The sequence below is a fragment of the Salmo salar genome, chromosome 03 (genome assembly GCF_965601325.2).
Source record: "Salmo salar chromosome 03, fSalSal1, whole genome shotgun sequence".
Taxonomy (NCBI): Eukaryota; Metazoa; Chordata; class Actinopteri; order Salmoniformes; family Salmonidae; genus Salmo; species Salmo salar.
In genome coordinates, this window is record NC_138293.1 from 75,841,788 (window position 1) to 75,856,152 (window position 14,365).

A 14,365-nucleotide genomic window follows, 5' to 3' on the forward strand; every position below is an offset into this window, starting at 1 on the left:
AAAATTGTACTGGAATGTCATGTTTCCATCAAATGTCAGGTAATTCATCCGCATGAAATGGGTGGATGGAAACGTGGTTACTGACACAGACCCCACAAGGGGTGATGGGACTCACTTTATGCTCCACGCAAGGACCGATCATCAAAGCACTAGCGCAAAGGTAGGTCAATGTTCCAGGTATCTGTAGCGAATAGGCATAAAAAGTCCTAGCGGTAGAATGAATCACACAGGCATGCAAGTTGTGTTGTTCAAGGATGCTCTGTTCAGGCAAAGATTATGACTACAGTAACTGCCTCTGTCATTTTTGGTTCAGGTGTGTAAACACATCATTTGCCACAAGCCAAACCGCTTTCGCTGCATAGGCCTACAGAGCTTGAGCCGACATATCTACTTTACATGTCTCAACCGTGGTGGTCCCACAGTTGACGATGAATGTATATAAAAATAATTATGTTGGGTTTAAAAAGAAAGAGGGATGCAAAATTTTGTCTCAATAGGGAAAGAGTTAAGAGCTGGAAGGAATTTGCAAAAAGCACACCACAATCACAACTTTTTGGTAAGTCTCTATAGATGTTAATTTGGATAAAACGCCTTCGGCTTTTATTAGTATATAATATGCTAAGTGGGTCTCTAATATCTCTGTCTAAATGACTGCTGCCTCATTGCCAGATTTACAAACCAAATCTAGTCAACCTAGGCTAATTCAGGCCTGGGGTGGTCTACTGCTGCCTCATTCCCAGATTTACAAACCAAATCTAGTCAACCTAGGCTAATTCAGGCCTGGGGTGGTCTACTGCTGCCTCATTCCCAGATTTACAAACCAAATCTAGTCAACCTAGGCTAATTCAGGCCTGGGGTGGTCTACTGCTGCCTCATTCCCAGATTTACAAACCAAATCGAGTCAACCTAGGCTAATTCAGGCCTGGGGTGGTCTACAGGCAAGTCCTAATTTTTCTGTTTAGAAATGAAGAGCAAAAGTCTGGCCTACAGCCAATGGATATCTAAATTGCCTACCCATTGGTCAAAATTAGCTCTGGTGCCAACTACATTGTTCACAAACAATGCTGCTGCTGTAGCATTCAGGGGTTGGCCAGTTTTGCCATGCTCTCTCACATTTTATAGCCTAGCCTATGTTTAAACAGACTATTGATTTCTAGATAAAGATAATTGAATGCTTCCTTGTCCACCCATATAGTGATCATGTAAGCAGTAGGCTAGTTAGTTTAGTGGGAGGGCAACAGGAAAATTGAGGTATTAAAACTGTGAATGTAACATTGCATTCTGGGGCCCTAAGCAAGATTTGGTTGGGACCCCAACGCAAAACATTGCAGTGGCGGTGGAGACGGTGGAGAGAGAAATGTATGTTTTAAAGTACATTTCCTGCAATTCTACACATTTTGCCATGAGGTCTAGAGTAAATGTTGCCGTTTTAATGCAAGTTTTCTGCAGTCCTACACATTTTGCCATGGGGTCTAGAGTAAATGTTGCCGTTTTAATGCAAGTTTTCTGCAGTTCTACACATTTTGCCATGGGGCGGAGAGAAATGTTTTCAGCCATGACTTATGCCATGTTAATGATATCTGAGTGAACGTGACTAACAAAATCAATGGGGGTCCCCTGGAGGTCAAGACCCCTGGGAATGCGTGCCCGGTTGGTTTTTGGACATGATAACTGGCTAGATTAACTTACCAATCTAAAAAGTTCTCCCATGTCACCCCGTTCCTTCACACTCTCCACTGGCTTCCATATGAAGCTTCCATTTGAAGACCATGGTACTTGCCTATGGAGCAACTAGAGTAAATGCCCCTCCCTACCTTCAGGCTATGCTCAAACCCTACACCCCAACCCGTGCACTCTGTTCTGTCACCTCTCATCTCTTGGGTGGGAGGGCAGCTCCCGCTCAGCCCAGTCCAAGCTCCCCTCTGTCCTGGCACCCCAATAGTGGAACCAGCTCCCCCCTGAAGCTAGGACAGCAGATTCCCGGCCCATCTTCCGAAAACATCAACAACAACAACAAAAACTTTCATGAACTAACACTCGCACTTGACTTTTTTCCCCCTCTTACAAGCTCTGACTTTGCTGACAGCTACTTTATTGATAAAAACTGTGCTTACTATGACTGTGATATGTGGTTGTCCCACCTAGCTATCTTAATGTGAATGCACTAACTGTAAGTCTCTCTGGACATTAAAATGTAAAAATTGTTAGCTCACATTGCTAATTGTGTGACTGACAAAACAAGAGACAAACTGATGATGCACGACCAAGTTTCAAACTTTTACTGTTCTAATTCTCAACAGTAAGTTGAGACACCAACTTAGTTCCCAAAACCTGCTTATGTTGCTTATGCCTGGAACCGGCCCTGTGTAGAGGACTATATTTAAGAAATAAGGCCTGAGGGGGTGTGGTATATGGCCAATATACCACAGCTAAGGACTGTTCTTATTCACGATACAATGCAGAGTGCCTGGATACAGCCCTTAGCCGTGGTATATTGGCCATATACAAAAAAAACCTGAGGTGCCTTATTGCTATTATAAACTGGTTTCCAACGTAATTAGAGCAGTAAAAATAAAAGTTTTGTCATACCCGTGGTACATGGTCTGATATACCACGGCTGTCAGCCAATCAGCATTCAGGGCTCGAACCAACCAGTTTATAATTATCTTCTTATTGGCTAGCCACGTACATGCTCTCACCACTCCCCAGCTCCTAACTCCATGTCTGTTTCTATTTCATCAAATTAGTAGCCCTCTCCATTTACTATGCTCTTCCTCTCCCTCGATTGTCTCTTCTTCTCTTTTTGCACACATTGCCACACTCCTTTCTCTTCTCAGTCCCCCTCGGTCTCCACTTGTCTCCTTGTATTACTTGGCACATGCAGCCCTGCTCTCTCCACGCTATACCCCTGCCACCCCCTCTACCGACACACACTGTTACATATCTCTGGGTCAAATGTAGCTTCAACACACAAGTTCTCTCATACAGACTTTTTGTGATATCTCACTCACGCTAACACACATACACAGGGATACACAGAACACACACATTTGGGGTTATGTCTCTGCATACCTCCCTGTGTGATATCTCTGTGCAATCCTTGCCCGCTGGGCACAAAATGCAGTGTTTATTATCAGTGGGGGAGTGGAGACTTTCTCTCTTTCTCTTGCTTCCCCTCTCCTTGCCACCCCCCCCCCCTCCTTCTGTCTCTCTCCATCCCTCTCCACCACTCCTCATGCGTGATCTCTCTCCTCCACCTTTCCCTAACCATCCGTCTCCCTGACAATCTGCGTCCTGCATCCATCCATCAGTCAGTTAGTGGTGAGATGGGGAATATGAAAACAGGCGGGCGGAAAAGAAAAATGAGAGCAAGAGGGAAAGAAAAACAGAAGCAGATTCAATTAGAGACTTCACTGTGGAGAGGAGTGTGTTTGTGTGTGCTCTATCCCCCCCCCCCTCTCTCTCTCTCTCTCTCTCTCTCTCTCTCTCTCTCTCTCTCTCTCTCTCTCTCTCTCTCTCTCTCTCTCTCTCTCTCTCTCTCTCTCTCTCTCTCTGCGCGAGCGTGTGTAAGCTTGCGCGTCTCTTCTGGCTCCACTGTTGTTCACTGGCTCCATGGATGAGCTGGGAAGAGGAGGGAGAGCGGAATCAGCGGATGCGTCTGGCCAGAGGAGAACGGGAGGAGTTTGGATCGGCATGCGCGACAAACTGGCGGCGCTGATCATCAGTGGCTCTATCTCCATCCCTCCCTTCCCCCTCTCTCTCCCCCTCTCTCCCTTTCTCTCTCACGTGCACACACACTCTCAGACTCACACACACTCACACACAGGCTGGATGTCATCTCGCTAGGCTGAACGAGAGGTGCTTAGGCTTGTCATTAGTTGCACAGGGAGATCCAGAGAGTTGAGTGTGTGTGTGTGTGTGTGTGTGTGTGTGTGTGTGTGTGTGTGTGTGTGTGTGTGTGTGTGTGTGTGTGTGTGTGTGTGTGTGTGTGTGTGAAGTGGGGACACTGAATACACAGAGGCGGCTTTGATTGGCTCGTGGCTTAAATGACTCTCTCATTCTGTGTCACAGTGGACTTACCTCTGGGATCCTGACAACGAAAACGGTCACTGAGAGAAGGAGAGAGGGCGGGGGGATGTTGGAGGAGCGGAGGGGGGAGGGTTCAGGCACAGAGAGGCTGGCATCCAGAGTAACTAGGGACAGAGAAAGAGTGGAGGCACGGAAGGAAGGGATGCCCTGGGTGTGCATCTTTCTATTCTTCACGCTCTCTCTTTTCTATCTGGAGTAAGGACTTGGGGGTTGTGAAGATCTCTGCCTCATGTGCTCTTCCTCTCTCTCTGTCTGTAGGTCTGTCTTTGGCTTGATTCTCTGGGTTGCTTTATTTTGCTCTGTGTCTCTGTGTTTGTCGCTCTTTCTGTGCTGCAGGTGTGTATGTTTGGGACACTCCCCCTCTCACCTTTCTCTCTTTCTCTGTGTGAACTGAACGTGTGATTATGTGTTCCTATTCTAGGTGGTAGTTCAGGGCTCTCATTGCATTGCCTCTCTCTCTCTCTCTCTCTGTGTATGTGTGTGTGTCTCTGTAGGTGTCTGTGTATTGGGGCGTCCTTGGCTGTGGGACCGGAGGGGTCATGATGGACCTAAAGGAGAGTTGTGGCAGTGAGGGGAGCCATGAGAGCTCCAGTCTGCACCCGTCCTCCTGGCAGGCCTTCTCCCACACCAGCACGCTCCACGGCCTGCGCTTCATCTTCCCCTACGGCCGACCAACACCTCGCCGCCTGCTCTGGGCCGCCGCTCTGCTGGCCTGCCTGGGCCTCCTGGCCCTGGAGAGTGCCGAGCGCCTGGCCTACTTCCTTTCCTACCCCCATGTGACGAGCGTGGATGCCGTGATGTCGGGCAGCTTGGTGTTCCCTGCCGTCACCGTGTGCAACCTCAATGCCTACCGCTTCAGCCGCCTGTCCCGCAATGACCTGTACCACGCTGGGGAGCTGCTGGCCCTGCTGGACGTCCACCTGAGGATCCCTGAGCCCCAGCTGGCCGAGCCCCACGTCCTGGCCTTCCTCACAGACAAGGCCAACTTCACCGCCTACAGGCCCAAGCCCTTCAGCATGCGTGAGTTCACCGAGAGGGTGGGCCACGACCTTAAGGAGATGATGCTCTACTGCCGATACCAAGGCCAGGAGTGCAGCCACAAAGACTTCAAAATCGTAAGTCTACTCATAGTCTCCCTGTCTTTGCTCAGGTCTGGCATGGGTCAGATCTGCTGCTACTGCAGCGCAGTTGAGTCTCTCACTCAGAAGGCTTTGTCTGTCAAGTGTTAATGTGTGTTCTGTGATATGGTCTACAAGTTTTCAAAGACTGGTAGAGGTTTTTTCCCTCTGAGTTGTCTTGATGTATGTTGGTAGCTGAGGCTGTTTCCTCCCATGCTACTGTGCACTGGGTCCCCTGCTGTGTATTTCTCTTGATATTTTTGTGCTTCCATCTACAGGTTGTTTTTGAGTGATTGTGTACTGCAAGCACACACTCTGCAGCTGTCCTGCTATTATCTTCTTTATTTCATCCACAGGAGAGCTCTTGGGGTTTTGACAGTCTGTGCTACAAGTCTCTTGATAGTCCCCATAAATATGGAATAAGTAGTTTGTCTTTGGGCTGAACACATGTGATATCATTTCAGATTTCATGGAATGACAGCTGTTGTTACCCAGTTACAGCTCTAGTTGGCAAGTTACAGCTGTTGTTGCCCAGTTACAGCTCTTGTTGCCCAGTTACAGCTCTTGTTGCCCAGTTACAGCTCTTGTTGCCCAGTTACAGCTGTTGTTGCCCAGTTACAGCTGTTGTTGCCCAGTTACAGCTCTAGTTGGCCAGTTACAGCTGTTGTTGCCCAGTTACAGCTCTAGTTGGCCAGTTACAGCTGTTGTTGGCCAGTTACAGCTCTTGTTACCCAGTTACAGCTCTTGTTACCCAGTTACAGCTCTAGTTGGCCAGTTACAGCTTTAGTTGGCCAGTTACAGCTCTTGTTACCAAGTTACAGCTCTAGTTGGCCAGTTACAGCTCTAGTTGGCCAGTTACAGCTCTAGTTGGCCAGTTACAGCTGTTGTTGCCCAGTTACAGCTCTAGTTGGCCAGTTACAGCTGTTGTTGCCCAGTTACAGCTCTAGTTGGCCAGTTACAGCTGTTGTTGCCCAGTTACAGCTCTAGTTGGCCAGTTACAGCTCTAGTTGGCCAGTTACAGCTGTTGTTGCCCAGTTACAGCTCTAGTTGGCCAGTTACAGCTGTATTTGCCCAGTTACAGCTCTAGTTGGCCAGTTACAGCTGTATTTGCCCAGTTACAGCTCTTGTTACCCAGTTACAGCTGTTGTTGCCCAGTTACTGCTCTTGTCCACATACAGCTCTAGTTGGCCAGTTACATCTCCTGTTGCCCAGTTACAGCTGTTGTTGCCCAGTTACAGCTTTTGTTGCCCAGTTACAGCTGTTGTTGCCCAGTTACAGCTCTTGTCCACATACAGCTCTAGTTGGCCAGTTACATCTCTTATTGGCCAGTTACAGCTGTTGTTGCCTAGTTACAGCTGTTGTTGCCCAGTTACAGCTGTTGTTGCCCAGTTACAGCTGTTGTTGCCCAGTTATTGGTCTTGTCCACATACAGCTCTTATTGGCCAGTTACAGCTCTTGTTGGCCAGTTACATTTCTTGTTGGCCATTTACAGCTCTTGTTGCCCAGTTACAGCTCTTGTTGCCCAGTTACAGCTCTTGTTGCCCAGTTACAGCTCTTGTCCACGTACATCTCTAGTTGCCCAGGGACATCTCTAGTTGCCCAGTTACAGCTCTTGTTGCCCAGTTACAGCTCTTGTCCACGTACATCTCTAGTTGCCCAGGGACATCTCTAGTTGCCCAGGGACATCTCTAGTAGCCCAGTAATAGCTCTTGTTGACCAGTTACTGCTCTTGTCCACGTAAAGGTCTTGTTGGCCAGTTACGGCCCTTGTCCACGTACAGGTCTTGTTGGCCAGTTACAGCTCTTGCCCAGTTACAACTCTTACCCAGCTACAGTTTGTAGCCCACAAGTTCTCCAGACCATGCACAGGCTGTAGTATATGTACAGGTTGCTGCTAATGAGTTTTCCTCAGTGCTTTTTGTCTTGTAGCCATAGAGCCATAGCACACACATAGGCCCTGCTGTAGACATGCCTTTAGGCTCTGATCTGCTTTGATGAGGTTCCCTTTGAGGAGTGTAATCATTCTTATCATTAAAGGAGAATATCAAAGACATCACTCTCTGTCTAAACTAGCATACTGGCAGCTTGTAGATTGTCTGAGTTGAGGCTTCCAGGTCGCCCAGTTTTGTAGTCACAGATGGATTCATATCTTGGTTTTTCATCTCGGGACACACTCACTGTCACTGCACAAAGACTAACTGGCAAGGCAACAGTGATGTGTAATGTAATAGCTTCACTGGTTTTATTGGGGTGGTCTCAGTGACTCATTTATAATTCTGTCAGGAATTAGTCATTCTTCAATGGTGAATCTGTAACCTAGTAATCTTTTGGGAATCTCTGTTTGGACAATATGTAATTTCCTGTTAACTCTGTTGGATCCTTTGGGTGTAAATATTGACCTAAGAATGCTCTGTAGTCATACTTGCTAGTCCCTGTAGTGATTTATGTACTGGTGACGTTTCTTCAAATCAAATTGTATTGGTTACATACACATATTTAGCAGATGTTATTGCAGATGTAGCAAAATGCTTGTGTTCCTAGCTCCAACAGTGCAGTAATATCTAACAATTCATAACAATGCACACAAATCTAAAGTAAAAGATAGGAGTTAAGAAATACAGTACCAGTCAAAAGTTTGGACACACCTACTCATTCTTGGGTTTTTCTTTATTTTTACTGTTGTTTACATTGTAGAATAATAGTGAAGACATCAAAACTATAAAATAACACATATGGAATCATGTAGTAACCAAAAAAGTGTTAAACAAATCAAAATACATTTTAGATTTGAGTTTCTTCAAAGTAGCCACCCTTTGCCTTGATGACAACCTTGCACAGTCTTGAAGGAGTTCCCACATATGCTGAGCACTTGTTGGCTGCTTTTCCTTCACTATGCAGTCCAACTCATCCCAAACCATCTCAAATGGGTTAAGGTCAGGTGATTGTGGAGGCCAGGTCATCTGATGCAGCACTCCATCACTCTCCATATTGGTCAAATAGCCCTTACACAGCCTGGAGGTGTGTTGGGTCATTGTTGAAAAATATTTTGATTTGTTTAACACTTTTTTAGTTACGACATGATTCCATATGTGTTATTTCAAAGTGTTGATGTCTTCACTATTATTCTAAAATGTAGAAAATAGTAAAAATAAAGAAAAAACCTTGAATGAATAGGTGTGTCCGAACTTTTGACAGGTACTGTATAGAAATATTTGGACGAACAATGTCGGAGTAGCATTGACTAATATACAGTAGAATAGAATTCAGTATATACATATGAATTGAGTAAGGCAGGATGTAAACATTATTAAAGTGACTAATGTTCCATTATTATAGTGACCAGTGATTCCATGTCTATGTATATATGGCAGCAGCCTCTAAGGTGCAGGGTTGAGTAAAAGAGTGGTTGCCGGCAAGTGATGGCTATTTAACAGTCTGATGACTTTGAGATAGAAGCTGTTTTTCAGTCTCTCGGTCCCAGCTTTGATGCACCTGTACTGATCTCGCCTTCTGGATGATAGCGGGATGAACAGGCCCTGGCTCGGGTAGTTGATGTCCTTGATGATCCTTTTGGCCTTCCTGTGACATCGGGTGCTGTAGGTGTGCTGGAGGGCAGACCGTGTGCCCCTGGTGATGCGTTGGGCAGACTGCACCACTCTCTGGAGAGCAGATTGTGCAGATTGTGCATCTGTAAAACTTTGTGAGGGTTTTAGGGACCAAGACACATTTCTTCAGCCTCCTAAGGTTGAAGAGATGCTGTTGCGCCTTCTTCACTACACTGTCTGTGTGGATGGACCATTTCAGATGGTTGTGATGTGTACGCCAAGGAACTTGAAGCTTTTCACCTTCTCCACTGCGTTTTGTTGACATTGAGGGAGAAGTTATTTTCCTCGCACCACTCTGACAGGGCCCTCACCTCCTCTCTGTAGGCTGTCTCGTCATTGTTGGTAATCAGGCCTACAACTGTTGTGTCGTCTGCAAACTTGATGATTGAGTTGGAGGCATGCGTGGCCACGCAGTCATGGGTGAAGAGGGAGTACAGGAGGGGGCTGAGCACGCACCCTTGTGGGGCCCCTTCGTTGAGGATCAGTGATGTGGAGGTGTTGTTTCCTACCTTCACCACCTGGGGGCGGGATAGGGCAGTGTGCAGTGCGATGGCGATTGCATCGTCTGTGGATCTATTGGGGATGTATGCAAATTGAAGTGGGTCTAGGGTGTCAGGTAAGTTAGAGGTGAAATTAATCTTAACTAGCCTCTCAAAGCACTTCATGATGATAGAAGGGAGAGTTACGGGGCGATAGTCATTTAGTTAAGTTACCTTTACTTTCTTGGGTACAGGAACAATGGTGGACATCTTGAAGCAAGTGGGTACAGCAGTCTGGGATAGGGAGAGATTGAATATATCCGTAAACACTCTAGCCAGCTGGTCTGCACATGCTCTGAGGACACAGCTAAGGAGGTCATCTGGGCCAGCAGCCTTAAGAAGGGTTAACAAGTTGAAATGTCTTGCTCACGTCAGCCACGGAGAAGGAGAGACCACAGTCCTTAGGAGTGTGCCGCGTCGGTGGCACCGTGTTATCCTCAAAGCGGGTAAATAAGGTGTTTAGCTTGTCCAGGAGGAAGACGTAGGTGTCCGCAACGTGGCTGGTTTTCCCTTTGTAATCCGTGATTGTCTGTAGACCCGGCCACATACGTCTTGTCTCTGAGCCATTGAATTGCGACCCCACTTTCTCTCTGTACTGACGTTTTGACTGTTTAATTGCCTTACGGAGGGAATAACTACTCTGTTTGTATTTGACCATATTCCCAGTCACCTTGCCATGGTTAAATGCAGTGATCTGCGCTTTCAGTTTTGCGCGAATGCTGCCATCTATCCACAGTTTCTGATTTGGGTAGGTTTTAATGGTCACAGTGGGAACAACATCTGCTATACACTTCCTGATGAACTCAGTCACCGTGTCAGTGTATACATCAATGTTATTCTCAGAGGCTACCCGGAACATATCCCAGTCCGCATGATCAAAACAATCTTGAAGCATGGATTCTGATTGGTCAGACCAGCATTGAATAGACCTTAGCACGGGTACTTCCTGTTTGAATTTCTGCCTATAGGAAGGGATGAGCAAAATGGAGTCATTAGTGTTTTAGCAGCGCGAGTGCTACAGTCAATGTGTTGATAGAACTTTGGAAGTGTTTTCCTCAAATTTGCTTTGTTAAAATCCCCAGCTACAATAAATGCAGCCTCAGGATATATGGGTTCCAGTTTGGCTGTGACTATAACCAAAGATAATTATCTTGGGTGGTAATACGGTTGGCATTTGATTCTGAGGTATTCTAGGTCGGGGGAACAAAAGGACTTGAGTTTCTGTACGTTATCACAATCACACCGTGTGTAGTTAATCATGAAATATACAACCACACCTTTCTTCTTCCCGGAGAGTTCTTTATTCCTGTCTGCTCAATGAACTGAGAACCCAGCTGGCTGTATGGACGGGGACAGTATATCTGGAAAGAGCCATGATTCCGTGAAACAGAGTATGTTACAGTCCCTGATGTCTCTCTGGAAGGAGATCCTTGCCCTGAGCTTGTCTACTTTATTGTCCAGAGACTGAACATTAGCGAGTAATATACTCTCAGTGGCTTTTGAGTTATTCTTGTCTTGTGACTCGCAGTTGACCTGTGTCAGGGAGAATGTTGGAGCTTGGAGCCTAAGATTTTCATTGTACCCTGCAATCACACCTACAACCCTGTACATGTGACTGTTAAACACTCTGAATCTGAATCATGTTGGCAGTCTACAAGAGAATGCACTGTCATAATCTCTGCCCACTGCCTGTTTCCTTGGTCTCTCTCTCTTTCTCTTTCCACTCTCCCCCTGCCTTTGTCACAAAAAATATATATCCTTCTACCAAGGCAAAAAGATTCACAGAAATAGAAACACACACACACACTGGAGCATTACCATGACACTCCAGGGACCAGAGTTTGAGTGACATTGTGACGAATGACCGCAGGGAGGATTGTGGGAACATGGGCGTCAGCGTGATGTGACGGATGGAACTGGAACAGAATAGAATACTACACAAAAGAGAAGGCACAAATGTGTTTTTCCATTGTAGTGAAAGTGTATTTGTGTACATTTCAAATGTATTTACGCATGTGAATAACAGATTGCTCTTGTGTGAGTGTTAGATTCTAAATGTAAATACATTTGAATAATTGAAAAGTCTGTGTAGCCTATATGTGAGGCTGGAGCCGTGTGTGTGTGTGTGTGTGTGTGTGTGTGTGTGTGTGTGTGTGTGTGTGTGTGTGTGTGTGTGTGTGTGTGTGTGTGTGTGTGTGTGTGTGTGTGTGTGTGTGTGTGTGTGTGTGTGTGTGTGTGTGTGTGTGTGTGTGTGTGTGTGTTTATAATGTGTGAATGTGATTCTGATTGTGTTAAGTAATGCTCCCTCTGTGTGATTATTACAGCCCTGATTAAACGCTGATTGATCACAGTGACAGGCTACATCAGTGTCTGCCAGACTGAATGCAGCTCAATGTGATAGTTCTACAGTAGCATCCCCTCAGATTGATGCCAGGGTGGGCCCTATCACACACTCAACCTTAATGAGAGCCAGCCAGCATGGCCTGATGATAGCAGCCAGACTAGGTGCTCTGTATCACACCGATGCTAATTAGCAATACATCTGACCCAGCCAGGCCAAGGATTACAACCACAATGGTGTATTTTCAGCACCGCATTTATGCACTACACTACCTGTGGCCTCATGTGACTGGTTGGCTGTAATAGATTAGTCTAGCTACATGGCCAATTGCCTATGTCTACATTGTTGTGTCTGTGTTTAGTTTAACCTTGATCCCTATGAAGGGATATATTCACTTGAAGTAAGTTTATTGGGTGTCAGATAGCCTAGAGGTTAAGAGTGTTGGGCCAGTAACCGAAAGGTCGCTGGTTCGAATCCCTGAGCCGACTGAAAAATGTGTCGATGTGCCCTTGAGCAAGACACTTAACCCTAGTCGCTCTGGATAAGAGTGTCTGCTAAATGACTAAAATGTAAAAATGTCCCACCATCAGAGCAGCACAGAACACCAACAGGTAGGGGGTAGGCTACATTATGTTCCCTCTCACTAAAAATGGAATTTGTTTTAAAATTGTGCATTTCACTCCATTTGAAATCCCCATGCATCATATTACATCCTTAATGTGAATGGATCCATTCATCGTTAATGTGCCATTACGAAGCCATTTTACGTTCCCTACAGGGCACCGCTCAGTCTGTTAAAGGGCACGGGAACCACTGCTAACTCACTCTCCCTGGTCCGCCCCTCTAAAACACCCCAGAGACAGGAAAGCAACCTGTTCAGCAGAATAAACCTGGGGTGAGGCCTGGCTTGAAATGTGCATGTCCTGCTGTTTATTTAAAAGACACTGCAATAGTGTGGATAATGTGAAGTAGTGAATTATGGTGGTCTCTGGATAGTGGTGCGGTTTTCGAAGAGAGAGAGAGAGAGAGAAGGGGAGCACTTGAGTCAGTGAAGATGGAGGGGTGTGAGCGAAAAAGAGAACGTGATGAAGCCCCAGTCAGTCAGTAAAGAGAGGGTGAGAGAAAATGGGATGTCAAGGCATGGAGAGATGGACTAAGTGGTAAAGCCAGCATGGAGAGATGGAGAGCTGGACTAGGTGGTAAAGCCAGCATGGAGAGATGGAGAGCTGGACTAGGTGGTAAAGCCAGCAGGGAGAGAGAGAGAGAGAGAGAGAGAGAGAGCTGGACTAGGTGGTAAAGCCAGCAGGGAGAGAGAGAGAGCTGGACTAGGTGGTAAAGCCAGCATGGAGAGATGGAGAGCTGGACTAGGTGGTAAAGCCAGCAGGGAGAGAGAGAGAGAGAGAGAGAGCTGGACTAGGTGGTAAAGCCAGCAGGGAGAGAGAGAGAGCTGGACTAGGTGGTAAAGCCAGCAGGGAGAGAGAGAGAGCTGGACTAGGTGGTAAAGCCAGCAGGGAGAAAGAGAGAGCTGGACTAGGTGGTAAAGCCAGCAGGGAGAGAGAGAGAGAGAGAGAGATAGAGAGCTAGACTAGGTGGTAAAGCCAGCATCGAGAAAGAGAGAGCTAGACTAGGTGGTAAAGCCAGCATCGAGAAAGAGAGAGCTAGACTAGGTGGTAAAGCCAGCATCGAGAAAGAGAGAGCTGGACTAGGTGGTAAAGCCAGCAGGGAGAAAGAGAGAGCTGGACTAGGTGGTAAAGCCAGCAGGGAGAGAGAGAGAGCTGGACTAGGTGGTAAAGCCAGCATCGAGAAAGAGAGAGCTGGACTAGGTGGTAAAGCCAGCATCGAGAAAGAGAGAGCTGGACTAGGTGGTAAAGCCAGCAGGGAGAAAGAGAGAGCTGGACTAGGTGGTAAAGCCAGCAGGGAGAAAGAGAGAGCTGGACTAGGTGGTAAAGCCAGCAGGAATAGAGAGAGCTGGACTAGGTGGTAAAGCCAGCAGGAAGAGCGAGAGAGAGAGAGAGGAGAGAGAGAGAGAAGATGAATATGGCCCATTACCTCAGCAGCCTGCCTGGAGACGTGCTTCATCATGGACACAGAAGTATGGGACAGAGTGTGTGTTTCTGTACTGTTCACATAATACATGTATGTGTGCTTTATATTAATTGGTCGTCCCCTGCGGGACGGTTGAGCTAATGTAGGCTAATGCGATTAGCATGAGGTTGTAAGTAACAACAACATTTCCCAGGACAAAGACATATCTGATATTGGCAGAAAGCTTAAATTCTTGCTAATCTAACTGCACTGTCCAATTTACAGTAGCTATTACAGTGAAAGAATCACATGCTATTGTTTGAGGAGAGTGCACAGTTTTGAACATGAAAAGTTATTAATAAACAAATTAGGCATATTTGGGCAGTCTTGACACAAAATTTTGAACAGAAATGCAATGGTTCATTGGATCAGCCTAAAACATTGCACATACACTGCTGCTGTCTAGTGGCCAATATCTCAATTGCACCTGGGCTGGAATAATACATTATGGCCTTTCACTTACATTTCAAAATTGATGGTACAAAAAATTACCAAAAAACGGTTGGTTTTTTCTTTGTATTATCTTTTACCAGATCTAATGTGTTATATTCTCCTACATTCCTTTCACATTTACACAAACTTCAAAGTG

At 46.3% G+C, this 14,365-nt stretch overlaps 1 protein-coding gene across 1 annotated transcript in view; it reads left to right on the top strand.

Moving 5' to 3' along the window:
- Window positions 1–3,577: 3,577 nt before the first annotated feature.
- LOC106600659 (acid-sensing ion channel 2) overlaps window positions 3,578–14,365 on the top strand; it is a 418,168-nt gene continuing 407,380 nt past the window's right edge. Inside the window, exons 1-2 of the mRNA XM_045715389.2 lie at window positions 3,578–3,858; window positions 4,584–5,204. Coding sequence (XP_045571345.1) covers window positions 4,629–5,204 — 576 coding nt within the window. The 5' untranslated portion in view covers window positions 3,578–3,858; window positions 4,584–4,628. The remainder of the gene's footprint in view (window positions 3,859–4,583; window positions 5,205–14,365) is intronic.